Source organism: Microcaecilia unicolor, chromosome 9, assembly GCF_901765095.1.
Source record: "Microcaecilia unicolor chromosome 9, aMicUni1.1, whole genome shotgun sequence".
Lineage (NCBI taxonomy): Eukaryota > Metazoa > Chordata > Amphibia > Gymnophiona > Siphonopidae > Microcaecilia > Microcaecilia unicolor.
Window position 1 is genome coordinate 122,614,386 of NC_044039.1, and position 27,810 is coordinate 122,642,195.

A 27,810-nucleotide genomic window follows, 5' to 3' on the forward strand; every position below is an offset into this window, starting at 1 on the left:
TGGAATCCCTGCGCTCCGTCATTGCGGCGGTTCAGCCAGGAGAGTTTCTCACGTCTCTAGACCTGAAAGAAGCTTACTTGCACATACCAATTTTGGCCCCCGCACCAGAAGTTTCTGAGGTTTGCGGTGTTGGGAAAACATTTCCAGTTCAGGGCCTTGCCTTTTGGCCTCGCCACAGCTCCCCGAACCTTTTCGAAGGTAATGGTGGTAGTAGCTGCTTTTCTCAGGCGAGAAGGTATCAGGGTTCACCCGTACCTAGACGACTGGCTCATCAGAGCAGACTCTGCAACAGAGAGCTTACAAGCTACAGCCAGAGTGGTGTCAGTACTGCAATCTAGGCTGGGTCGTCAATATGGCCAAAAGTCACCTGTCCCCTTCACAATCTCTAGAGTTTTTGGGGGCCAGGTTCGACACAGTCTCGGGCTATGTGTTCCTACCCGAGCTAAGGCGGTGCAAGCTTCAGAATCAGGTCCGTCTGCTCCTGAGGATGCCCCGCCCGCGAGCTTGGGACATTGTCCAGCTGCTGGGATCGATGACAGCCACGATGGAAGTGGTACCCTGGGCGAGAGCGCACCTGAGACCTCTACAGTATTCCCTACTCCGGAGATGGTCTCCTATTTCTCAGGATTACCAATGCAGACTTACTTGGCTCCCTGTGGCCCGTCTCAGCATGGAGTGGTGGCTCTCGGACAGCATGCTGCGGCGAGGAATGCCGCTGACGCTCCCCGTTTGGTGCCTAGTGGTAACAGGTGCCAGCCTGAAGGGCTGGGGCGCACACTGCAAGGGGAAGCATGCCCAGGGTCTATGGACACCCGAGGAGTCGGAGTGGTCCATCAACCGCCTAGAGTTGAAAGCGGTGTTTCAGGCGCTTCTGGCCTTTCAAGTGACCCTGGAAGGATTGGCTGTCAGAGTGATGTCGGACAACACGACAACGGTGGCCTATATAAATCGACAAGGCGGAACAAGGTGCAGAGCACTAGCCGCGCAGGCCGAACTGATTTGCCACTGGGCCGAGCTGCATCTTCAGTGTCTGTCGGCAGCTCATATTGCAGGTCAGAGCAATGTGCAGGCCGATTTATCTGAGCAGGCATCAGATCGATCCAGCAGAATGGAATCTGGCAGACGAAGTATTCCTGTAGATCTGTGCCAAATGGGGCAAGCCCGTGATGGATCTAATGGCGACAAGTGCCAATACCAAAGTCCCGTGCTTCTTCAGCAGACGGAGAGATCCTCGCTCGGCGGGGTTGGATGCCTTGGCTCAACCCTGGCCTCCGGGTCTACTTTATGTGTTTCCCCCATGGCCCTTGATAGGGCGCCTGCTCTTGCGGATTCGGCTGCACCCAGGAGAAGTGGTCCTCATCACCCCGGATTGGCCAAGGAGACCTTGGTATGCAGACCTCCGACAGATGCTCCTGGAGGCTCCTCTGCCGTTACCTCTGGTACCGAACCTGTTGACTCAGAGACCGGTAGCCATGGAGGACGCCAGCCGCTTTGGTCTTACGGCATGGCTATTGAGAGGGCGCAATTGAGGGATAAAGGTTATTCCAATAAAGTTATTTCCACTCTCCTGCAAGCCCGCAAGCGGTCCACTTCCGTGGCTTATGCCAGGATTTGGTGCCTGTTTGAGTCTTGGTGTGCTTCCAGAGCCATTGTTCCAATGCGGGCTCCTGTCTCGCCGATTCTGGACTTTTTGCAGGAAGGTGTACGAAAAGGCTTGGCCTATAATTCCCTGCGGGTGCAGGTGACAGCGTTGGCCTCCCTTCGTGGTAAGGTGGAAGGCGTGTCTTTGGCTGCTCACCCAGATGTGGCACGGTTTCTTAGAGGGGTGCTTCAGCTCCGACCTCCAGTGCGAGCACCCTGTCCAGCTTGGAACCTGGGGCTAGTTTTGAAAACCCTGCACGCTTCTCCTTTTGAGCCGCTTCGGCGAGCATCGGAGAAAGACTTGACACTGAAGGCCGTTTTTCTGGTGGCCATTACCTCGGCGAGACGGGTGTCAGAGCTCCAGGCGCTGTCCTGTAGAGACCCATTTCTGCAATTTTCAGAGTCCGGAGTCACGGTTCGGACCGTGCCTTCCTTTATGCCTAAGGTGGTTTCAGCCTTTCACTTAAACCAGCCTATTTTCTTGCCCTCTTTTTCAGAGGAAGAGTTTCCAGAATCTTTTGGGCAGCTGCACCTTTTGGATGTGCGCAGGACTCTGCTGCAGTATCTGCGAGTTACTAACTCTTTCAGGACATCTGTTTGTTTTGCTATCCGGTTCTCGCAGAGGGTCTCCAGCGTCTAAAGCCACTATTGCCCGCTGGCTCAAAGAAACTATCTTTTCAGCTTATCTGCTGGCCGGCAGGGTTCCGCCTGTAGCCTTTAAGGCACATTCTACTAGAGCGATTTCTTCCTCTTGGGCTGAAACTGGAGCACTCTCTCTTCAAGAGATATGCAGTGCAGCAACATGGGCTTCTAAGCTCTCTTTTGCCCGACATTACAGGCTGGATGTGGCTGCCAGGAGGGATGCGCGTTTTGGTGCACAAGTGCTAGCGCGTGGTGTGGCTTGTTCCCACCCTATCTAGGGATTGCTTTGTTACATCCCATACGTAATGGCTTCATCTGCTTGATGACAAGGAAGGGAAAATTAGGTTCTTACCTTGGTAATTTTCTTTCCTTTAGTCATAGCAGATGAAGCCATGAGCCCTCCCTGTATGATTGTCTGTATGCTGTGAATCTGTTTTTCAGGTTCTGTTCTAATTTCCTGAAGTTCCTTCCTTGGGAGAAAGTTGGAAAACAATCTTCAGGATTCATGTTCAGTTTAAATTTAGGAGGATGTGTTCATTCCCTCCAGCATGTTATTTTTTGGAGGATGTGTTGATTCTCTCCAGGAGGCGCGTGTGTTCCCCTCCAGTTCTATAAATAGGAGGATGAGTTCATTCCCTCCAGTGTGTTGGGAGGATGTGTGATTCCCTCCAGGAGGCGCGTGTGTTCCCCTCCACTTATACAATAAGGAGGATGAGTTTATTCCCTCCAGGAGGATGTGCATTCCCTCCTTTATGAGTTCATGCCCTTGTGATGGGCCATCGTTCGCTGTGAGGAAAGCTCTTGTGATTCCCATTGCGGTTTGCCATACTGCTTTGGAAGCTTCAAATACTGAAGAGGCAGTGGAGCTAGCTGGCCAAGAGGGCACTGTGAAAGTTTGAGTGCTCTCTATCTCCCCTGCTGGTTGATGGACATAACCCATACGTAATGGCTTCATCTGCTATGACTAAAGGAAAGAAAATTACCAAGGTAAGAACCTAATTTTCCCATAAGGTAGAGTAACAAGAGTTAGAAAATAAGGGGACTAATTTAATGAAAGTTGCACTTGAAGTCAGAAAGGTGCATCTATGGAGGAGGAAGAGGTGTAGGTTCGCAGTTTTATCACCAGGCTGACAATCAGGGAAGCACAGTTCAAATCCTAACCTGCTTACTGCTCCTTGTGATCTTGGCAAGTCATTTAACCCCCTCCATGGTGTCGGGTACAAACTTAAATTTTAAGCCCATTAAATGTAACTCACCTTGAGCTACTACTGAACGTATGAGCTAAATCTAAATAAATCAGTATCTACAGCTACATATATCTTTGTATTATAAAGCATTCACTGCTAAATTCTCATCTTCACACATCGGATGTTTTCTGAGTAGATAGATTTTCAGCTATTTTCTGAATGGCATGTAGTCATTCAAAATTTTTTTATGTAATGGTAGGCTATCTTATTTTTTTGCTGCCTGATAATGTGCATTTTAAAACAAAAAAAATCTTTTGTATCCAATACTATTTGAGATTGGACAATGAAGACCAAATCATTTTCTAAGCTGAGAGCTATGATTGTTAAAAGAAATCTCAAGTAAATGGGGCATATAACTTGAAACCAATTCAAAAATTATCTTGAGTCAATGAACAATTTAAAGATGAATCTTGTCTCTATTGAGAACCAGTGTAACCTCTGTAAGAAGGGATATCAAATCAAAACAGGGTTCTGTTAAAGCCTGGAACACTGTATGAAACTCGTCATCAGGCAAAAGAGACTACAGTACAATAAAAATATTGTTCTGCTGCTTTTGTTAGCATGGATTACAATAGAAGAGGCTAGAAATGTCTAGGAATTAAAATAACCTCCAAACCACCCTCTTTTTTTTTTTTTTTTTTTTTTATATAAAAGACAGCCTTCACCACTCTACTAATATGGGCCTTTCAAGGACAATCTTGCATCCAGAACAACTCCTAAATACCGGACCTCTAGTTTCACAGATAAAAGTGCATCATCCACTTTCAACACCGGAGCAACAAAAGCAGTATCATGAGAGATAACAAGAACTTCTGTTTTAACAGAGGTGGCAATAAACCCATGCTGCGCCATAAATGGGTAACACATCCAACCAATACCCTCCAGGATACTAGAAGTACTCAAACATGAAATTGCAGATCAGCTATTAGTGATCTGTAACCTCAACCTGTCATTAAAATCACCCGAAGATTGGAGGGTGGACAGTGTAACGACAATTTTTTAAAAGGGTTCCAAGGGTGATCCAGGAAATTACAGACCGGGCAAGCCTGACTTCAGTGCTGGGCAAAACAGTGGAAACTATTATAAAGAAAAAAAATTACGGAACACATATACAAACATGGTTGAATGGGGCACAGTCGGCATGGGTTCAGCCAAGGGAAGTCTTGCCTCACCAATTTACTTAAGACATGAACTAACCTGTGGATAATGGTGAGCCGGTTGATGTAGTGTATCTAGATTTTCAGAAAGCTTTTGACAAAGTTCCACGTCAGAGACTCTTGAGAAAATTTATTGAGAAAATTGAGTTATGGGATAGGAGGCAATATCCTTTTATGGATTAGGAATTGGTTATTGGACAGAAAACTGAGGGTAGGATTAAAATGGCTATTTTTCCTCAATGAAGGAGGGTGAATAGTGGAGTGCTGCAGGGGCCAGTGCTATTTAACATATTTATAAATGATCTGGAAACAGAGCAACAAGTGAGGTGATTAAATCTGCAGATAATACAAAACTATTCAAAGTTGTCAAAATACATGCGTACTGAAAAATTACAGGAAGACCTTAGGAAACTAGAAGACTGGGCATTCAAATGGTAGATGAAATTTAATGTGGACAAATGCAAGTGATGCACATTGGAAATAAGAATCCAAATCATAGTTACATGATGTTAGGACCCACCTTAGAAGTCAGCACCCAAGAAAAAAGATCTAGGTGTCATTGTAGACAATACGCTGAAATCTTTTGCCCAATGTGTGGTGTCAGCCAAAAAAGCAAACAGTGTGTTTAGGATTAGGAAAGGGACGGTAAATAAGACCATTATAATTCCTCTGTATCGCTTCGGGGTGCACCTTGAGTTTTGCGTTCAGTTCTGGTTCGCTACTGCGATATAGAGATATAACAAAATTAGAAAAGGTTCAAAGAACGAAGATCAAAATGATAAAGGAGATAGGCTGAAGAAGTTAGGGCTCTTCAGCTTGGAAAAGAGATGGCTCAGGGGGTTGGGGGAATATGATCGAGGTCTATAAAATCCTGAGTGGTGTAGAATGCGTAAAAGTGAATCCATTTTTCGCTCTTTCGGAAAGTACAAAGACTAGGGGATACTCATTGTAATTTCATGGAAATAGTTTAAAAACAAATAGGAGGAAATAGTTTTTCACTAAAAGAATAATTAAGCTATGGAACTCATTGCCAGAGGGTATGGTAACAGTAGTTGGCATATCTGGGTTTATAAAAGGTTTGGTCAAATTCCTGGAGGAAAAGTCCATAGGCTGCTATTGAGATAGACTTGGGGAAGCCACTGCTTGTCCTGGGATTGGTAGTATGGAATATTGCTACTATTTGGTTTCTGCCAGGTACTTGTGACCTGGATTGACCACTGTTGGAAGCAGGATACTGGGTAGATGGACCATTGGTCTGAGCCAGTATAGCTATTCTTATGTAACAGACCCCATGTGGGAAAGCCATCAAACTTTTTTATGTCCTATATACTAGCCTGGAAAGCAGTACAATATAAGTATTTTTATTGTATCATATTGTGATGGTTTTGTTTTTTTTTTTGTTTTTTTTTTGCCTGATGATTTTTATACAGTGTTCCAGGGTTTGATACAACCCAGTTTGTCATTTACCAGGGGCTCCCAGCCTTTCCTTTGAAACAATTACAATTTGTTCAAAGTACAGTTGCTAGGTTATCGTTAGGACAGCTTAGACACTCCTATAAAACACCTTTGTTGGCTGAGCTTCATGGCTCCCTGTGGAGTCTAGAATTTGATTTAAGGTGTTGATGTTTAAATCACACAAAATTTGTCCTCTGAATATCTCTTTGCCCTGGTGCAAGTGACGTGGAAGTTCTCCCCGTCTCCCCACCATACACACCCCATACCCTCCTTATTTCCCCTATTATTGCATATATATCAAACTGAATGGTTTCTGACTTTTAAACAAGATCTAATATTAGACAAAGGGAACCTGAGTAAATACCTAACATAGGTTGTTTTTAATTATTACTTTGTTTATTTAAGGAACAAAGTTATCCAACACCTATGTCATCCATGTTGAAAAGTAACTGGCCTCTTAATTAACCAGTTGGCCAAATTTAATTCATAATTAGTTTCAGCTGACTGAACACAGCCAAGCTTGACTATAGCCAGTCCTGTTGAATCTAAATCTCTCTATATATTGAATCTTATCATGAGAGTGAAGAAGTCACCATGGAGAAAAATTCCAGAAGGGATGAGAAAAAGAAGTTGCTAAAATATCAGTCTGGAAAGGATTACAAAGTCATTTCTAGAGCTCTGGGGCTCCATCAAACCACAGGGAGACCCATTACCTCAAAATGGAGAAGACTTGAAACAGTGGTACATCTTCCCAGAAGTGGCTGGCCTACTAAATTACTTCAACTACGCAGGGACAACTCATCCAGGAAGTCGCAAACCATCCCAGAAGAACATCCAAAGAACTGCAGGCTTCTCTACCCTCAGCTGTGATCAGTGTTTGTTGCAAGGTGAAAACTGCTGCTATCCAAGAGTAACATTGGTGCTCATCTCAGGTTTGCAAAAACACAACTGGATGATCCCAAGCCTTTTGGGAGCATGTTCTATGGACAAATGAGTCAAAAGTGAAACTGTTTTTGTACAAAACTGGTCCCATTATGTCTGATGTAAATCAAATAGAGCATTCCACAATGAGAATATCATACTAGTAGTCAAACATGGTGGTGGTAGTGTGATGGTGTGAGGATGCGTTGCTGCCTCAGGATCTGGAAAACTTGCTGTTATTGAAAGAACCATGAATTCTGCACTGTACTAGAAAATTCTTTAAGTTGAAGTGTAATTGGGTTATGCATGAAGACAATGATCCAGAATACAAAAGCAAGTCTACATCTGAATGGTTGAGGAGGAAAAAAAGTTTTGGATTAGCCTAGTCAGTTCTGAATTAAATCTAATAGAGATGCTGTGGCAGGATCTGAAGCATACAGCTCATGCATGAAAACCTGTAAACGTGTCTGAATTTAAAGCAGATCTGCAAAGAAAAGTGAGCTAAGATTCCTCAACAGCGATGTAAAAGACTGATATCAAATTATAGAAGGCATTTGGTTGTAATTATTGCTGCTAAAAGTGGTGTAACTTGTTAAGTTTAGGGGCAGCTACTTTGTCGCATGGGTAATATCAGAAACCAGTGTGACAAATGCAATAATAATGGAAAAGGGGGGGGGGACTTTTTCACATCAATGTACTTCTGTAAGGCTCCTGAGACAATGCTCCGTGTTCTTACATTATTTCTTTTCTGACCCTAGGGAAGAAGCAGTGGTCTCAAACACCAACATTTTCATTTTATGTGACACTTTTGTAGAATACTTTTACCTTGTGAGCTTCGAGCTATGATAGATATTAGTACATTTTATAAACACTTGAAGCTGTAGTCCAGGAAACCAAAATTCTCTCACTAAGACCATCTTTGCAGATAGGAATTTTTCCCCAGAATGCAAGCTTCTCTGCCTTGATCTTTATACTTGCCTGGGAGGACTGAGCACTTAGTCTGCTTATTTCAGTGATACTCCTTGACCATTCTGTGCTTTAGCAGCAGAAATGACTGAAAATTATGTCAGCTTGATTACTTGTGATCTTGGGCAAGCCCTCCATTGTCTCAGGTATAAACTTAGATTGTAAGCCCTCTGGGACAGGGAAATACCTAGTGTACTTGAATGTGCCTCATCTTGAGCTACTGCTGAAAAAATGTACGCTTAATCCAAAGAAACACACCCTACCATATTACTCAAAACACATTTACAATTTAAAAAGCCCCATCTTGAAAGGCTATCTAGGTAAGAATTGGGATGTGTTAGTTTGGACATTCCCAATTCCGTGAGTATTTTACAAAATACTCTGCTGAAGGCAGATGCTTTTGTAGAATATACATAAAGATACTGGCAAATATACTTGGGTTTGCCATACAATCCAGCAGAAAACCATTTCGCAAACAAAACATTAAAAAAAAAAAAAAAAAGGCAGCATCACTCCATCTTTTTACATGTGTAAGCACCAGTAGGCTACACATGTAGTGCCAATCTTACTACATACAGATGTATTTGCTGCCATGTAAACATCTAAGTGTTAAATTTTACTAAACTATACCTACAAGAGGAGCCAGTTGAGGTGAGTGAAATAACTCTTTACTTTTGGAAGTGGTTTTAAATACTACTGTAGTAAGCACAATTGCCCTATCAGTCACTGATGGAGATAACAGCCAAACAGGCAGATGACTGACACGTGTGGCTTAGAGCAGGTGTAAATGCTGAAGAATCAGTCTGGCATCAGACTGCCAGCCTTGCTAACCTGCCAAAACATAGAAGAGGTGGTAGAAAAAAAAAAGTTGGCTCTTGAAGAAATTTTTCTCACAGCCCAAAAGTCCTGCACAGTCTTGGAAAATGGGACCCAAAAGTCCTTGAACAGTCATGGAAAATGGGACCCAAAAGTCCTAAACAGTCATGGAAAATGGGAACACCCAAGTTGCCTCCTTCACCAAGAAGCTGGAATGTTCGGTATGAGTCCTTCCATACAGCCTATCCCCCTGGAGTAGGGTCATCTGGTGATGGCTGAGAAGAACAAGTCCTCTCAGCGAGCGAGAGACATTGTGCATACTGTGGGTCCAGGCTTCAGACATCTAAAACTGGATTATTCTAATTAGGGTTTTTAGGCGGAGGGTATCTTGGAGGGATGCAGATGGCCACAATGGAAGAATTGCTGGGGCCTGTGCCAGTTCTTGATTCATTTTTCCTAAATCAGATGACACCGTGTGGTAGCTTAGTTACATACAGAAGAGGAATTCCATGTTTTCAAAAAGTCAAGTCATGGCATGACAGCCAGATTAGGGTTCATAAAAAGGAAAGCATACCAAGCGGTTTTCTCTTTATTTATGAGGGTGGAGAAGTTACAAAAACATTTTGTATCTTCCATTTTGTTTTCACAATGTCCTGGCATTCAGACATCAAGCAGGAACAGACAATTTGGGAGTTAGATAGTCCTTCAGAAACTGTTCAACACAGAGAAGTGACACAAGGTGACATAGCTGCCGGGGGGGGGGGGGGGGGGGGGGGGCAGGCAAAATTCCCCAATCCAGTCTTTCAGGGGGGCCCTGGTGCAGAGGTCAGTCTCTCTCTGCGACTGACAGGACCTGTGTGATCACATCCCAACAGGAGCAGGAGAGAGAGAACTCCAGCGCCGGGTCCCCCTTGCATTGCCTGCCTAGCAGCTGCTTGGGCCCTCAGGCCGCGCATGCTCAGTTTTGAGACTGAGCATGTGCGACCTGAGGAAAGCAGCCGCAGGGCAGGCAATGCTGGGCATAGGAAGGAGCCATGCTGCCTGCAGCTGGCGGGGCCAGCCAAGGTACTTCAGGTGGGTGGGGGCGGCGGCGGCGGCAATGACGATTCTATCCCAGCTCAGTCTCTTGGCGGCCCTGTAAGATGGTGTCCATACATCTGGCAGTTGAATACCTCTTATGAAAGGAATGGCCTACACTTAAACAAGAAATGCAGAATCCATAAGGTAATGGCCAGGATTAACCAGCTTTTCAAGGACACTCGAGATAGTGCCCTCCCCCAATGTCACTCTAGTTGGAAGAGCTGTTCTTGTTTAAAAAAAAAAAAAAAAAAAAAAAAAAGCCCACTCCATTATGAAAATTGAAGCAAGTCCTATCTTTAGAATCTTTTTACTTGGGTTCTTTATCGCCTTTAAAAAAAAACATTTCTAATTTTTACAGTTGCTTATGTGTCACTTTCCACATTTTCTGTAATATGAAACACCACTCATCGATTTAATAATACGTTGTAGTTCGTCACAATTTTTTCACAATCTTTTCATTTTTCTTGCCTTTATATGCACATAGTTTTTGATTGTCTGTTTTTTTTCATGAAGACCCCTGACGAAGGCTAGCATGCCGAAACACAGCCTTTGTCGGGTTTTGCCTGTATTTATTATTCGTGAATAAACACTGAACATTTCAACTGTCTTGGAAACTTGTGGTCTTTGGACTTGTGGTTTTGGTGACTTCCACCCTTTTGGCTTTTGCTTGCTGCTTCCCTGTGGAAGATTTTCTGTTCTTTTGCTTTTTTTAATCCATAAATGTTTTTACCAGAAGAAACTTCCAACCAAAAGTCCAGTTTAGAATTTAAAACAGAAAATGATTTTGCTAGATCCTTGTAAACCTCTGAACTAGAAGGAGAGGAGCAACAGATTGCAACAGGTATAGATGGTTTGCTGTGTCCAATAAGGCAGAGGTATTTCCTGCATCTTTATACATTGGAAATTCCATGGAAAAAACTTTCTGGGCAACTTTAAAATTCTGATAGATACCCACACTGAATAATATCAAGGATCCACAAGTTCAAAATGGACTGAGCCCAGGCTTAGGGAAGTTCTGATGTCTCCCACATAAAGAGATCTAAACTCAGCATGTTGGCAAACTGTCTAAATATTTTTTCTTTTCCTAGGGCATTTGGGAATCCTCTGAAGAACAGAATTTTTCTGTTCCAAAAGTCTTTTCCAGCAGTGAAAGAGAGAGAACTATATAGCTCTGTCCTTTTTTTTTTTTTTTTTTCTGGCTGCTACGTCTTTGACACTTTTTTCCCAGTTAGGTCTAGAATAAGTTATTTCCTTCAAAGAGAATGCATGGATGATGACTTTTGAAAGAGACATCTGTACACCAGTGTTTGGTGGAAAGGCCTCTTCTGGTTACCACAGTGGTCTTTGAGAATAGGGGAATGATCACAAACTAAATTGGCAATAAACGTTGTTACTGAGGCTCTTGCTCAAGGGACCTTTACCCTATAAAAAGACCATGGGAGTGAAACCACCTGGGTTCACAGCAAGTTCCTCTGACATTCTGGAGAAGCCATGGGGAGTAGTTTAGGGGGGGGGGTATTGCCCCCCGAACGAGCTGCCACCTGAGTGGAAAGCCTCTGGATTGCCACCCCATTTTTCCTGCCTGGCATCTCCCCGACTCAGTGGCGCAGCTGCAGCAGCATCTCTCTCTCCTTCCAGTCCTGCGGCACCCAGTATAGCTCCCCCTCCCCCACATCTTCCAATCCCCCGAGCTGCCGGCAGCCTCAGCAAGAAAGCAGTAAGCATACGCTTTAAGCCTGTCCTGGAAGCCTTTCTCTCTCCTTCAGTTTCCTGTTCCCATGTAGGCGGGAAGCTGTAGGAAAGAGAAGGGCTTCCAGTGCAGGCCTAAAGCAGTGTGCATACTGCTTTCTCGCTGAGGCTGCCGGCAGCTCTTGGGATTGGAAGAATCGGAGGGGAGAGGAGGGAGCGATACCGGGTGCTGCGGGCCTGGAAGGAGAGAAAGAGAGATTGGAAGACTCCAATGTTGCGGCGGGGAGGGAGGGCAATAACAGAAAGGGGAGTGAGAGAAACAGATATGTACCTGCAGTTTGGGGGGGGAGGGGATGGGTTTAAAAAATGAGACCACTGTGGGGTAAGGGAGAAAAATGCTAGACTGCGGGGGGGGGGGGGGGGGGGGGCGGTGATACTGGGTCCCGTGGGGCTGGAAGGGGGGAGAGAGACAGATATATACCCACAGATTTGGGGTGGGGAGATGGGGGACAGAGATGCCAGACCACAGGGAGGGGGGTAATACTGGGTCCCACAGGGATGGAAGGGGACAAAGACATACAGATGTGTATCTGCAGATTTGGAGGGGACAGGAAGGGTAAAAAAGATGGGACATCAGTAGGGTGGGGCTTAGAAACATGCTGGAATGGGGGTAGAGACTGATGGGACGTGTGTGTGTGTTGTGGGGCAGGGGGAATATTGGGACAGGACAGATAGGGACACAGAAGGTATGATGGTGGACATTAAAAGAGGAGAATGGACAGAAGATACTGAAGGCAGAAGATGGACGGAACTAGGGGTGTGGGGAGGGAGGGGGAAGGAGCAGATGGGACTAGGTGTTTGGGGGGGACGGAGGGAGAAGGAGCAGATGGGACTAGGGTTGTGGAGGGAGGGGGGGGGAAGGGGCAGATGGTACGGGGTGTGGAGTGAGGGTGAAGGAGCAGAAGATTGATGGGACACTATGGGGTGTGGGAGGGAGCAGAAGATGGATGGGACTAGTGGGTGTGGGGGAGAGAGGGAGCAGAAGATGGATGGGACTAGTGGGTGAGGGGGAAGAGAGGGAGCAGAAGATGGATGAGACTAGGGGTGTGGGGGAAGGGGAAGAGAGCAGAAGATAACTGGAATTTGATGATTGAATGGGAGAGTGTTGGGGAGCAGGGAATTTGGATAGGAGAGATGGGAGTGGGAATTTCAAGGAGATAGTGAATGATTGAGGGTGTTAAATGAGGGGTAAGAGAAAAAGGTTTGACTATGGGAAATGATTGAGACTTAATGCAAATGACCTGGAAGACTGATGAGAGGATGAAGCATTGAAGGGATGGGGGTACTGGGGAAGGGTATGGGAAAAAGAGGATGGGTCTCTGAATAGGTTGAGTGAGGGTGGAAATGGGGCTGAAAAGATTGTGAGAGAGAGGCAATAGGACATGGGGTAATAAGGTAGAGATGGAAGAATGGCCTTGGAGGCAAGGGGAAGGAAAAAGAGTCAGGGATGGAGCTAGGACTGATAGGTTGATGAGATGCAGTGGAGGACTAAGAGGGTGAGTACAGAGCAGGTTTGTGAAGTCAGTACACCAAACCTTCAACTCTGACTCTATTTTTCTTCTGTCCAACTCTATAGCTCTGCTACAGAGGATAGGGGACTAAGGAAGTGGGTGAAAGATGGGAGGGTAGGAGATTGGGAAAGAAGGGGCAATGGGAGTGTTGGAGAGAGGGAAATGGGAAAAACCGAGAGGGAAGACTAAAGACTAGAGGGTGAGAAAAAGGGAGATAAAACACAGAATAGAGAAAAAAGGGGTGGGGGAAAACATAAAACACAAGATCAGCACCAGACAGATGTAGAAAAAGGAAATGAAGATGGCAAGAGTAGAGAGAAGAAATGGAAAAGCCAACCTGGAAAAGAATTTAGAAGTCTGACACATGGGAAGTGGAAGAGACTGGGACCGTCCCAATCAGAAAAATAAAGTGCTCAGACAACAAAGGTAGAAAAGAAAAAAAAGTTTTTTCTATTTAATACATTTTAAGGATTGAAATGTGCCTGCTTTGTGAAATGTACATTTTTTTAATTTTTTTTTTATTTGTATTTTGCAGAGTACAGGAGAAAAAGACATTTCTATTTCTCTTACCAGTATTGCCCTGCTTGTAGAGTCTGGCTTTCTTGGGTGGAGGGTAGGGGTGGGGTCGCCATTTCAGTTTTTGTCTGCATGATTTTTTTTTTTGTGGTTCCCTATTTTGTATCGGCTGAGGGTCTGTCCATGTTTTTCATGTGCAATTGAAATGAAGGATTCTGCTGGCATGTAGTGTCTGTGTCGGAATGTGTAATAAATAGTCTAGCTTGTTCCATTTTCCCAGTAGCAGGTATATTGGTGTAATATTTATTGCACTATGTGGGTTAGAGCTGTTATGGTGTGCTAAGTTTTCTGTATAGGTTTTGAGTGTCTTTTTGCAGGATTTTGTGCTATTTCATAAATTGTCTGGCCCTATTTTAAAGCAGGCTCTGGGACAAGGGCCCCCGCCACTCACAATGAATATACTTAACACAATGGTCTAAACATATTGTGTAGTCATCATGCAAACAAAAACCCATCTACTTTAAACAAAGTGTCTGGCAGTGGAAGGAGCGTGTGCCGCTCGTGAGGTGATAATCACAATTTGAATATTTTTGTCTGGTAAGTTGTAATGGGATAAAGCACTTAACCAGCTAGGATAACCGTGTAACACACAGTACTGTCTTTGTGCTTCATCCTAGCTGGTTAAGTGCTGAATATGCTTTATCCAGCTGCTTATGTCCTGGCATTGAATATCTGGGATTAAAGCTGGCAGAAATGCTTTAGTTCACTCTGCACCCATTGTTGCATGAGGAAGGCTCCTGTGGATGCAGAATACATGCTTTCATTTAACACTGTGACAATGCAGAGTCAGGGATCAGTATTTTTTTTTTTTATAGTAGAGTTTCAGGCAACAAACTCCGATAAATTTTGTTGATTATAACCAATGTTGGCAGGTCTTTGTTTTTTTGTATTGCTTGGGAATATCTAAATTGCGGGCACCCAGTCATAATAGCTCTGACAAAATAGCCCCGACAAAAAGACCCTGACAAAACAGCCTTGTCAAGGGTTATGAGTTATTTTGTTACATTTCACACCCTAACAAAATAGCCCTTGACAAAATGGCTCCTCCCACAAAACAACCCTTGACAAAATAGCTTCTATACAAAACAGCCCCCTAAGAAAAAATAACACATCACAAAAAATGTAATAAACTACAACTGAAAACTTCACTGATAGATTCCTACCAGCATTCAATTGCATAAAGCGTACATAACTAAAATTCTATTTCTACAAACTGGCATTCATGATCTGTTCTGCTGTTTAAAGAAACTATTCTTCCATCAGCATGCTAATTAAAAAAACAACAACAATATTGTCATTATTTTCATAGTCTTACCAATCTTATCCTGTTTGGCAAGGTAAGATTATTAGGGAAAAAATGCAGTTCCATATTCTGGGCAGCCTGATCGGGCCCTTTTGTCAGGGGGCTAACTTGTCAAGGGTTATATTGTGGGCATGCCGTTTTGACAGTGGCTGTTATTTCAGGAGCTTTTTTTGTCTGGGCTATTTTGACCATGTACCATAAATTGCGTTACTTTTTTTCTTGGGGTAACTGTCTAGCCAGTGTTTAATGTGAGGGGAGCTCCTCACCCTCCTTGCTGATCAGAGTTTTCAGGGGGCCCTCTCTTTTGGGTGCCTGGGGGAATGCTACCTCATCCCTGGCCTCAGCAGATTGCAATGAGTTGCCCCTGGGGATAAGTGCTGTCAGTGGAGGGGGCCAAGTTATGCCTGGGAGGTAAGTGCTGCCTCTGGGGGAGAAGGGCTAGAAAGAAAATACTGCCTCTAGGTGGGGAGGAGGAAAAAGTGCTGCCTGTGGAGGGCCCAAGGAAAAACATTTGACTGTTTAGAGTGGGGTGGGGGGGGGGGGGGGCTATGTTTTTATATCCATGTTCATGGTATGGGGAAGTATTGGTAAGGAGGAAGGAAGGGAGAAAGAGCTGGATTTGGAGAAGGAGAAAATGGGTGGGTGATGGTGTCACGCCTAGGTAAGAGGAAAGGGGAAAGTGCACTCTCCCCTTGTTAATTTATATGAATGTGAGAGGAGGTATAATGAGAGAAATTTTCCCATGGTACTGGCTCATTCCAGTTTAAAAAAAATGTATATATTCACTGTTTTGAATGCTGACTTCATATTCAGTGTGTTAGGCTTGTGTGTGTTTTGAATAACCATAATGAATATGTATAAGATGTATGTATGCTAATGTGATACGCCCCCTCCCCCCCAATGAAACAGTCAAACTACACCCATGGGAGAAGGTTAAGCCTACCAGTGTATTCCTAGTGTGTGTTTTACACTAGGATTTATATTAGATACAGCTCTTTTCTCCGAGGACAAGCAGGCTGCTTGTTCTCACTGATGGGTGACGTCCACGGAACCCCCTCCAATCGGAATCTTCACTAGCAAAGACGTTTGCTAGCCCTCGCGCACCCATGCGCGACCATCTTCCCGCCCGAACCGGCTCGTGTTCGTCAGTCTTCTTTTGTCCGCGCTCGGGACGGTCGTGTTTTGCCGCCGTTTCGTGCCCCTCAGAAGACCTTGCGCGTCTTTCGCAGTTTTTTCTACTTTTGTCTCTGTTTGTAAAAAAAAAAAAAAGGATTCCCCTTTTTCCCGTATTTCTAGCTTTTTCCCAGCGTAAGTATCCTTTCGCTTTCGGGAGCGGCCTTGTTGGCCGCCCGTAGGGGTTTTTCTCCCTTTTATTTCGGTGCCTATTGTCATCGCGAATTTTGATTTCCCCGGCCCGATTTTTCCCGTCCATGTCATCGAAGCCTTCCAGCGGCTTCAAGAAGTGCACCCAGTGCGCCCAGATAATCTCGCTTACTGATAGGCACGCTTCGTGTCTTCAGTGTCTGGGGGCTGGGCACCGCCCGCAGGCCTGTAGTCTTTGTGCTCTTTTGCAAAAGAGGACTCGGGTAGCGAGATTAGCCCAGTGGAACGTTCTGTTCTCCGGCGCTTCGACAGCAACAGCATCTCTGGATTCGTCGAGTGCGTCGGCAGCACCGAAGTGTTCGGGGAGTGCATCGGCGTCGACGGCATCGAGGCGTATTCCTCCTGCATCTACGGTACCGAGACTTCGGAAGAGTGCGTCGACGTCGGTGGTACCGGGACCCCCGCTGGTGCTGATGTCGGACGGTGGTGCTTCGTCTGGAGTGCAGGTGAGGGCTGTCCATTCCCCTGCTGGTGGCGGTAAGCCTTCGGGTAGGTCTCCTCCTGCCCTGAGGGCTCCTGCGGTACAGCCCCCCCGGGATCGACCTTCTTCGGCCCCGGCCCCGAGGAAGCGACGTCTGGATTCAACGTCCTCCTCATCGGTACCGGGGAGCTCTGGTGATATGCTTCGCTCGAAGAAGCATCGTCACCGGTCACCTTCCCAACTTGGTACCCGGAGCTCTGGGTCGCCGAGGGAGTCGACACCCAGCAGGCATCGGCACCGGGAGGACCGCTCACCCTCCATCCAGGAGGTGTCTGTGCGCTCTACCCCGGACAGCCCGGTACCGCCTCCTTGCCCAGAACAGATTTTGACCTCAACGCCTGCACCAGCTTCTCAGTCTTTCTCCACAGCCGCTCTGCACGAGAGTCTCCGGGCCGTTCTTCCAGGCATCCTAGAAGAGCTGTTACGCCCTTCTCCGGTACCGGGGGTGCTTGCGCCACCGGTGCCGTTGAGTGAGACGACGGCTGGCCCTTTGCCCGGGGTGAGGTCCCCGGTACCGGCTCCGGCTGCCTCCCAGGTGGACTCCCCGACAACGTTGGGGGAGGTAGCTTCGCCGCTGCCGGCCAGGGGGTCCACCTCTTGACGCTCCCACCGTGGCCGTGTTTCCATGGAGTCGGAACGGGTGCGGCTTCAGACGCAGGTTCGTGAACTTGTGTCTGATACCGATGATGAGGCCTCGTGGGAGGCGGAGGAGGACATCAGATATTTCTCTGACAAGGAGTCTGATGGCCTTCCTTCTGACCCCACTCCCTCCCCTGAAAGGCAGCTTTCTCCTCCCGAGAGTCTCTTTCTCAGCCTTTGTCAGGGAGATGTCTAAGGCCATCCCCTTCCCGGTGGTCGTGGAGGATGAGCCAAGGGCTGAGATGTTTGAGCTCTTGGACTACCCTTCTCCACCTAAGGAAGCGTCCACAGTACCCATGCATCATGTCCTAAAAAAGACATTGCTGGCGAACTGGACCAAGCCACTAACTAATCCCCACATTCCCAAGAAGATCGAATCCCAATATCGGATCCATGGGGACCCAGAGCTGATGCGCACTCAGTTGCCTCACGACTCTGGTGTGGTGGATCTGGCCCTGAAGAAGGTTAAGAGTTCTAGGGAGCATGCTTCGGCGCCCCCAGGCAAAGACCCCAGAACCTTAGAGTCCTTTGGGAGGAAGGCCTATCATTCTTCCATGCTCGTGGCCAAGATTCAATCATACCAGCTCTACACGAGCATCCATATGCGGAACAATGTGCGGCAGCTGGCGGACTTAGTGGACAAGCTCCCTTCTGAGCAAGCCAAGCCGTTTCAGGAGGTGGTCAGGCAGCTGAAGGCATGTAGGAAATTCCTGGCCAGAGGGGTATTTGATACCTTTGATGTTGCGTCCAGGGCCGCTGCTCAAGGTGTGGTGATGCACAGATTCTCATGGCTGCGTGCCTACGACCTGGAGAATAGTATCCAGCAGCGGATTGCGGACTCCCCTTGCCGAGCGGATAACATTTTTGGAGAAAAGGTCGAACAGGTGGTAGAACAGCTCCACCAGCGGGATAACGCTTTCGACAAATTCTCCTGCCGGCAGCCTTCAGCATCTACCTCATCAGGTAGACGTTTTTATGGGGGAAGGAGGGCTGTTCTCTACTCTTCTGGTAAGCATAGGTACAATCCTCCTTCTCGACAGCCTGCGGCCCAGGCTAAGCCCCAGCGCGCTCGCTCTCGTCAGCAGCGTGCGCCTCAGCAAGGCCCCACAGCTCCCCAGCAAAAGCAGGGGGCGAGCTTTTGACTAGCTCCAGCAGAGCATAGCCGAGATCAAAGTGTCCGTGCCGGACGACCTGCCGGTCGGGGGGAGGTTGAAAGTTTTTCACCAAAGGTGTGGCCTCTTATAACCTCCGACCGTTGGGTTCTTCAAATAGTCCGGCAAGGATACGCCCTCAATTTGGCCTCCATGCCTCCAAATTGCCCACCGGGAGCTCAGTCTTTCAGCTTCCAGCACAAGCAGGTACTTGCAGAGGAACTCTCCGCCCTTCTCAGCGCCAATGCGGTCGACCCGTGCCACCGGGGCAAGAGGGGCTGGGATTCTATTCCAGGTACTTCCTTGTGGAAAAGAAAACAGGGGGGATGCGTCCCATCCTAGACCTAAGGGCCCTGAACAAATATCTGGTCAAGGAAAAGTTCAGGATGATTTCCATGGGCACCCTTCTTCCCATGATTCAGGGAAAAGATTGGCTATGCTCTCTGGACTTAAAGGATGCTTACACACATATTCCGATACTGCCAACTCACAGACAGTATCTTCGATTCCGTCTGGGAACACGTCACTTCCAGTACTGTGTGCTACCCTTTGGGCTCGCCTCCGTGCCCAGGGTGTTCACAAAGTGCCTGGCTGTGGTAGCAGCAGCGCTCCGCAGGCTTGGAGTGCATATGTTCCCTTATCTCGACGATTGGCTGGTGAAGAACACATCCAAGGCAGGAGCTCTACAGTCCATGCAGATGACTATTCGACTCCTGGAGCTACTGGGGTTTGTGATAAATTATCCAAAGTCCCATCTTCTCCCAGTACAGAGACTCGAATTCATAGGAGCTCTGCTGGATTCTCGGACGGCTCGTGCCTATCTTCCGGAGACAAGGGCCAACAATCTGTTGTCCCTCATCTCCCGGGTGCGAGCGTCCAAGCAGATCACAGCTCGGCAGATGTTGAGATTGCTGGGCCACATGGCCTCCACAGTTCATGTGACTCCCATGGCTCGTTTTCGCATGCGATCTGCTCAATGGACCCTAGCTTCCCAGTGGTTTCAGGCTGCTGGGGATCTAGAGGACGTGATCCACCTGTCCACAAGTTTTCTCAAATCCCTGCACTGGTGGACGATTTGGTCCATTTTGACTCTGGGACACCCTTTCCAAATTCCTCAGCCACAAAAAGTGCTGACTACGGATGCGTCTCTCGTGGGGTGGGGAGCTCATGTCGATGGGCTTCACACCCAGGGAAGCTGGTCCCTCCAGGAACAAGGTCTACAGATCAATCTCCTGGAGTTGCGAGCGGTGTGGAACGCTCTGAAGGCTTTCAGAGATCAGCTGTCCCATCAAATTATCCAAATTCAGACAGACAACCAGGTTGCCATGTATTACATCAACAAGCAGGGGGGCACCGGATCTCGCCCCCTGTGTCAGGAAGCCGTCAGCATGTGGCTCTGGGCTCGCCGTCACGGCATGTTTCTCCAAGCCACATATCTGGCAGGCGTAAACAACAGTCTGGCCGACAGGTTGAGCAGGATTATGCAACCTCACAAGTGGTCGCTCAACTCCTGAGTAGTGCGCCAGATCTTCCAAGTGTGGGGCACCCCCTTGGTAGATCTCTTCGCATCTCAAGCCAACCACAAGGTCCCTCAGTTCTGTTCCAGACTTCAGGCCCGCGGCCGACTGGCATCGGATGCCTTCCTCCTGGATTGGGGGGAAGGCCTGCTGTATGCTTATCCTCCCATACCTCTGGTGGGGAAGACTTTGCTGAAACTCAAGCAGGACCGAGGCACCATGATTCTGATTGCTCCTTTTTGGCCGCGTCAGATCTGGTTCCCTCTTCTTCTGGAGTTGTCCTCCGAAGAACCATGGAGATTGGAGTGTTTTCCGACCCTCATCACCCAGAACGAAGGGGCGCTTCTGCATCTCAACCTCCGGTCTCTGGCTCTCACGGCCTGGATGTTGAGAGCGTAGACTTTGCTTCTTTGGGTCTGTCGGATTGTGTCTCCCGTGTCTTTCTTGCTTCCAGGAAAGATTCCACTAAGAGGAGTTACTTCTTTTTATGGAGGAGGTTTGCCGTCTGGTGTGACAGCAAGGCTCTAGATCCTCGCTCTTGTCCTACACAGACCCTGCTTGACTACCTTCTGCACTTATCTGAGTCTGGTCTCAAGACCAACTCTGTAAGGGTTCACCTTAGCACAATCAGTGCATACCATTACCGTGTGGAAGGCAAGCCGATCTCGGGACAGCCTTTAGTTGTTCGCTTTGAGTGGTTTGCTTTTGTCAACGCCCCCCATCAAACCTCCTACAGTGTCATAGGATCTCAACGTCGTTCTCACCCAGCTGATGAAACCTCCTTTTGAGCCACTGAATTCCTGCCAACTGAAGTACTTGACCTGGAAGGTCATTTTCTTGGTGGCAGTAACTTCAACTCGTAGAGTCAGTGAGCTTCAGGCCCTGGTAGCCCATGCTCCTTACACCAAATTTCATCATAATAGAGTAGTCCTCCGCACTCACCCTAAGTTCTTGCCGATGGTGGTGTTGGAGTTCCATCTGAACCAGTCAATTGTCTTGCCAACATTCTTTCCCCATCCGCATTCCTGCCCTGCTGAACGTCAGCTGCACACATTGGACTGCAAAAGAGCATTGGCCTTCTATCTGGAGCGGACACAGCCCAACAGACAGTCCGCCCAAATGTTTGTTTCTTTTGATCCCAACAGGAGGGGAGTGGCTGTGGGGAAATGCACCTTATCAAATTGGCTAGCAGACTGCATTTCCTTCACTTACGCCCAGGCTTGGCTGGCTCTTGAGGGTCATGTCACGGCTCACAATGTTAGAGCCATGACAGCGTCAGTGGTCCACTTGAAGTCAGCCACTATTGAAGAGATGTGCAAGGCTGCGACGTGGTCATCTGTCCACACATTCACATCTCATTACTGCCTGCAGCAGGATACCCAACGCGACAGTCGGTTCGGGCAGTCGGTGCTTCAGAATCTGTTTGGGGTTTAGAATCCAACTCCACCTCCCTAGGCCCATGTTTTATTCTGTTCCAGGCTACACTCTCAGTTAGTTGGATAAGTTGTTAGGTCAATCTCAGTTATGTCCTCGCTGTTGTGAGGCCCAATTGACCATGTTTGTTGTTTTGAGTGAGCCTGGGGACTAGGGATACCCCATCAGTGAGAACAAGCAGCCTGCTTGTCCTCGGAGAAAGCATGCTACATACCTGTAGAAGGTATTCTCCGAGGACAGCAGGCTGATTGTTCTCACAAACCTGCCCGCCTCCCCTTTGGAGTTGTGTCTTCCCTTGTCTTTGTCTTGCTACATACGGGACTGACGAACACGAGCCGGTTCGGGCGGGAAGACGGCCGCGCATGCGCAGTGCACATGAGCGCGCGAGGGCTAGCAAACGTCTTTGCTAGTGAAGATTCCGATTGGAGGGGGTTCCGTGGACGTCACCCATCAGTGAGAACAATCAGCCTGCTGTCCTCGGAGAATACCTTCTACAGGTATGTAGCATTCGCTTTATAGTGAATGCTTGCTCTTTTAGAAGTGTTCCTTTGTGAGAGAGAATGGCACAGAAATAGGTTTTCTTAGGAACACTTCTTCATTGGTTTTTGTAGTGAGCCTCTTTAGGGTAGGTGGAGTTTACCTGCCGAGTCATAAGTCTGGGACTCAGGCAGGGAGGAAGTTAAATGCCCTAGAGAGGAACAGATAAAGGAGAGGCTGAGCAAGGATCCGCCCAGGGTGTTCTGGCTTGGCTGCAGTACCTGAGGGGAGTTCCAGGGAAGAGGAGTGGGCTTAACTCACACACTTTCATCCTGTGTTGTAAAAAGCCTCAAGTCTGTCTCCAGAGACAGCCAAGGTAGGTCAGTTATCCCTTGGCTGTGGGAACTATGTAGCTATGTCTGGGACAGGCTATTAGAACTGTGATTATGATAGAGAAACTTAGGCTACTTAAACTGGGACTGTGCTTGAAGAGACTTTATTAGAAGTACCAAGTCTGTGAGGAAACAGGGCTGATTATGTACAAAAAGGAATAAATGGGGCTGTGCCCCCAGTGCGTGCCATTTCTGACACTAGTGGAAATACTGAAAAAATATTTCCGCAGGGGGTTACTCTGCGGTTACCGCCGGGTTAGCTTGAGAGCCCTTACTGCCATCTCAGTGGATCGTGGTAAGTGCTCCCCCACAAAATGGCCACGCAGCAGCTGCGAACTTACCGCAAGGCCATTTCATTTTTTGGCTATTTTCACCTGCTGTGGTAAAAGGGGCCCTGGTGCACGTCAAAAATGGCCACCATCGCTATCGCAGGGCCCCTTTTACCACAGCTTAGTAAAAGGGTCCCAAAGTGCTTTGACTTTTTTTTTTTTTCTGCAACCTGTGTGTGCTGCATTTTGTGAGGTCCTGCAGACAATAAATCAGTAGTTCCCAAACCTGGTCCTGGAGGCACCCCCCCCCCCCCCCCCCCCAAAAAAAAAAAAAAGTGCCCAGGTAAACTGTTAGATGTCATATTCAGACATGTCACATTTTACTCAGTACCAAACAACTCAGTGTAGCTAAATAACTTACAATGAGGTTAAAAGATCTTTTTTATGAAAACTGATTTCAGAAAATAAACATAATAATTTGTTTGATGCACACTGATTTCCCTCACCATTCCTTAACTGCTTTCCAGTCTCCACAAAATCAGTCAGCACATCCAGCTACTGTTTGGATGTAATCCGTTTCAATTTTATTGAGGCATTTTCAATGCCTTGCAAAAGTCTTTACACCTTAGTACATTTTTCACATTTCTGTAGTCTAACGAATACAATTCAAAACGTTTTAAGTAGAAGCTTGTTTCACTGGTTAACTTATTCTCTGATCTTTTGACCATTGCATAGGGAGCCACTGTGCGGAATGAACTGGATTCTGTGATCATCAGTCGAATAGTGAAAGGTGGGGCAGCAGAGAAGAGTGGGTTATTGCATGAAGGGGATGAAGTGCTGGAGATAAATGGCATCGAGATTCGTGGGAAAGATGTGAATGAAGTTTTTGAGTTGTTGGTAAGTTGACTCTGATTGTAGATGTTTTGGGCACAGTTGTGAAGCACTTTTTCATCTACCTGTGTGGTGTCTCATATACATTTCTTTACAACTGCTATCATAGACCCACTATACAAAGTCTTCATTGTTTTCTATTTTCTTAACTATTCCTTCCTGTAATACGAACTTTCACGTGCTCTAGCCAAACTAAAGTGTATTGGCCTCCCTCCCACCAGTAGCACTTCAAATCACCAGTAGTATCTTCAGATCTCTCCCAGACCCAACCAGTCTGAGGAATGCAAACCCACGTAATAAGAGCATGTGTCCATTGTCTGATTTGTAGTGTGTTTTTTCTAGTGAAAAAGGTGCCAGTACTCAAATGCCAGGCCACCCTTCAGGGTTGGGGTGATCACTGAGGGACCCACCCCACAATAGCCAGGCCCCCTGCAACCAGTCACAGAATCTATGACAAGGCAGAGTTGATGTGTAGAGCCTGAGCTCTTTCATTAAAACTTAGGAACCACGGGTCAATTTTAGCAGACAATGGAAAAGGTGCCAGTACTCAATACCCCAAAGTACCCCCTCAAAAAAAGTGCTGCTGATTTGTATAGGGATATGTCTGTAGATTTTCTTGTGTCACAGATGTACGAAATTATGGATAAGTTTTCCCGCATCCAGGGCTGGATGGATTTGAAAGGCCTGAAATTAAACCTGGAAAATACAAATGTACTTTGGGTAGCACTAAACCTTTGTATTAAAATGTTTTATTACATATCGTGTTGACATTGTAAGTAGTATACTATGCCATACTCTATATTGTTGTTTGAATATTTTTACTGGTGTAATTGTCTGTTGCTTATGTTTGACTTATTCTTGCTGTACACCGCCTTGAGTGAATTCCTTCAAAAAGGCAGTAAATAAATCCTAATTAAAAAATAATAAATTCTCCAGTTTTAGCAGGTATGCAAGTACCCTGTTTGCTGTGAGATTAAGATGTTAGTGTTTACCTGGATTCTCACATAACAATGGATACTCTGGTGAAAGTTTTAGTGAAGATATATAGTCAATTACACCTGTTAAGGTATATTAGGACTTATTCGGACCCAAGATATTTGCAAGTAGTGATTCAAACAATGATTGTATCTACACTTATTGTACTAGTTTGTTGATTGATTGGATTACCTCATAATTAACTATCCCATTTACAGGTTTTGAAAAATGTAACAGCAAAGATGATCTTTGGAGGTTCAAAATGGGACAGTGTAACTCCGTATTATAAACGCTTAACTGGCTTCCGTTAGAGCCAGGTTAGAGTTTGATGATTCTGTTCGTGTTTAAAAATCTTACACGGCTTATCGCCTACAAATATGAGAACTGAGTTAAGTGGTATGTCCCATTCTGTAGTTTACAATCAGAGGACCAGTGTCATTACCTTCTGCTCAATCTTTTTAGATTAGCGACCTGGAAAAGAGATCTAAGAAGGTTTTGGGCTGGGATGTTGGGATTTTTTCTTTACTGTTACATGAACAAACAGATTATATGCTGTCTTTTTTGTTGTTGTTGTTGTTGTTAAAAACTTTTCTTTTTAAGAAGTAGTATAATCTGATTTTTAATGACATTTATTTTAACAGGTTTTGATATAATTTATTATGTAAATCTCGTTTCTGTTTCTAGTATCTTCCTTGACTGTTACCCTCCTTAATAAATATTTGTTTTGGTTAAGAGGACTATAAACATGTAATTAATTAACTTAAATTTCTCTGACTACAAAAAAATAAACTCAGCAAACTAGATGTAGCTAAAATAATTTTTATTGCATAACTAGTTTTTATTTATTTATTAAGGTAGTTATACCCCACATTATCCCCACAAACATGCAGGCTCAATGTGGCTTACATAAACCGGAGAGAGAGAACTCCGGGTGATATCAGATACAAATGGGAATAGTAGAGTAGAAGGGCAAGAAAGAAAGGATACTTTACATAGAACAGTACAAAAGAATAGGACTAAACAGTCTTGACTGACTTTCAAGAGTTTTGCACTTTCTTCACAAAGTCAGTGTAAAATGAACTAAAGATGATGTCTGAATAAGGTAGCATGGCCGTCATATTAGTGTATGTGGATATATAGAAATAAAGTTCAGTAAACAAGTTGCAGTTGACACTTGAGGATCCCTGCTGGGTTCTTGAGAAATGGTCTGGCCATCTTTTGAGATAGGATGCTGGGGTTTGATGGGTCATACCAAAGTCCTAGTATGCACAAGTTATGTTTTTATTGGGTTAACTTGGTACATTTTTGATGAGAGCTATGTTCACTTAATCAAGTGAGTGCATTAAAAATGAAAGGACTATAGTTCTCAAAATTTTAAAATATTACATTAATCCACAAGAATGATTTTTGCCAGCAAATTGTGTTAATTTTTCAATATACAAGTAAAGTGTAGGTGAACTGACAAGTCAGCCACATTTCCTCTGACAAAATCATTCATCATTCAGTCAGCTTTTAATTTCTTTGTCATGTGTCCCATACTGGGCTCAGCTGTGTCTGTTGGAATTCTTTGTGGGTTTGTCAAGCATATCCAGAGCAATTGCCTGCTAGGTTTAAGTAGGCCTCTTGGATTTGTGTGGTAGATAACTGAAGATAATTTGCTTTTCATCACAGGCTGACATGCATGGCACTTTGACATTCATACTGATTCCAAGTCAGCAAACCAGGCCGCCACCTGCCAAGGAGACTGTGGTAGGTAATCTGCAGTTTTCCAGGGTTCAGACATTTGTATTTAAAATGGTCATTTATAACATGTAACTTTCATGCAGTGCTTTTCTTTTAAAAAAATAAATGTAAGTGTTTATTTTAAGGCTCTATCTAACCTTATAAATGTGCTAAAATAAATAAACCTAAAGTGACTTCTAAAATCACATCTAAGCATTCAAGTTCAATACGGTTTTAATTGTTTAGCAAAATTATATAACAGAATAGTTCTCTCTCTTTGTTACAGAACTACATTAGAGAACCAGTCACAGAATATTCTTTTTTCTTCACCAGTGAACAGGGTCTCATATCGAGACTTTTTCAAAAGAGCAAGCTATCCACATTTCATCATTAACATACAATTCTATTCCAGTTTAGAGAACTTCTAGCTTTGGTAAAAATGTTGTGTGATCTTTTTTTACCATAATTCTAGAAAGTTGCACACCCAAATTCGCAACGAGTGCACAAATTTGCACATGCAAGTTATAGAATAAGGTCAGTTGTGCACTTAATTTAATAATAAGCTGATAATTATAATAGGCTATAATTGACTTTATTTGGTGTGAATTAGTAGTTACACATGTAACTGCCCTTAGTTTCGAGGGGAGCATGGACCTGGGAAGGGAATGGGTAGGTCGGGGCATGTCAGGCAGTTTCGTGCATGGTTTGTAGAATACTAGCATTTTCATGCCTAACTGCCTACAGTTAGATATGAGTATTTACACTAGCTATTGAGCTGGCATAAGTGCTCATTTATAAATGTGAACTTTTACAAGTACCTGGTAATAGCAGTTGCGTACTTGACTGCAGTTATAGAATTTGTATTTACTGTGCACCATCCTGGCACCTAACTTTAGGTGATCTATGGAGAATTAGCCTCAAGGTGTGTGCTAGTAATCAAAATTGCATTTATGTAGTTTTTGCTTTCATCATTGCCACAGATGCAAAGGGCTTTCTGTTTTTGTTCCCGCTTTTATGCATGAAGAAATTTAAAGGGATGTTAAATGTGTAGATTTCACATTGCAGTCTGCAGATTTTGTGCCCTGACCTAAACATGCCCTTGGAATTGCCTTCAGACTATATGGAAAGAAATAGGCATGTTTGAACATCACATATAATTTTACCAGCATTGAGGATAGGCAATTTTCAAAAAGCCGTATTGTAGGAATAAAAACCATTTTACTCACATTGAAACTGTTTTTCAAAATTATCTTTCTTATATTTTCTTTATTTTTTTTACATGAATGTTCTTCACCCTTCGTTAAACAGCTTAAACGTCTCCTCATAGTAACAATTCTTTTATTCTTCTTCCCTCTCTGTCTACGTCCCCCTCCCATTCAGGCTGATACTCAAAACCTAACGCTGGCGCTAGAGGC

The 27,810-nt window shown here is 45.4% G+C and overlaps 1 protein-coding gene across 3 annotated transcripts in view; it reads left to right on the forward strand.

The window, feature by feature from the left end:
• Positions 1–27,810, forward strand: part of MPP5 (membrane palmitoylated protein 5) — a 211,368-nt gene that overhangs the window by 142,872 nt on the left and 40,686 nt on the right. For all 3 annotated transcript variants that reach the window (XM_030214105.1, XM_030214106.1, XM_030214107.1), the window contains 2 exons: positions 23,543–23,704; positions 26,345–26,422. In XM_030214105.1, coding sequence (XP_030069965.1) covers positions 23,543–23,704; positions 26,345–26,422 — 240 coding nt within the window. The remainder of the gene's footprint in view (positions 1–23,542; positions 23,705–26,344; positions 26,423–27,810) is intronic.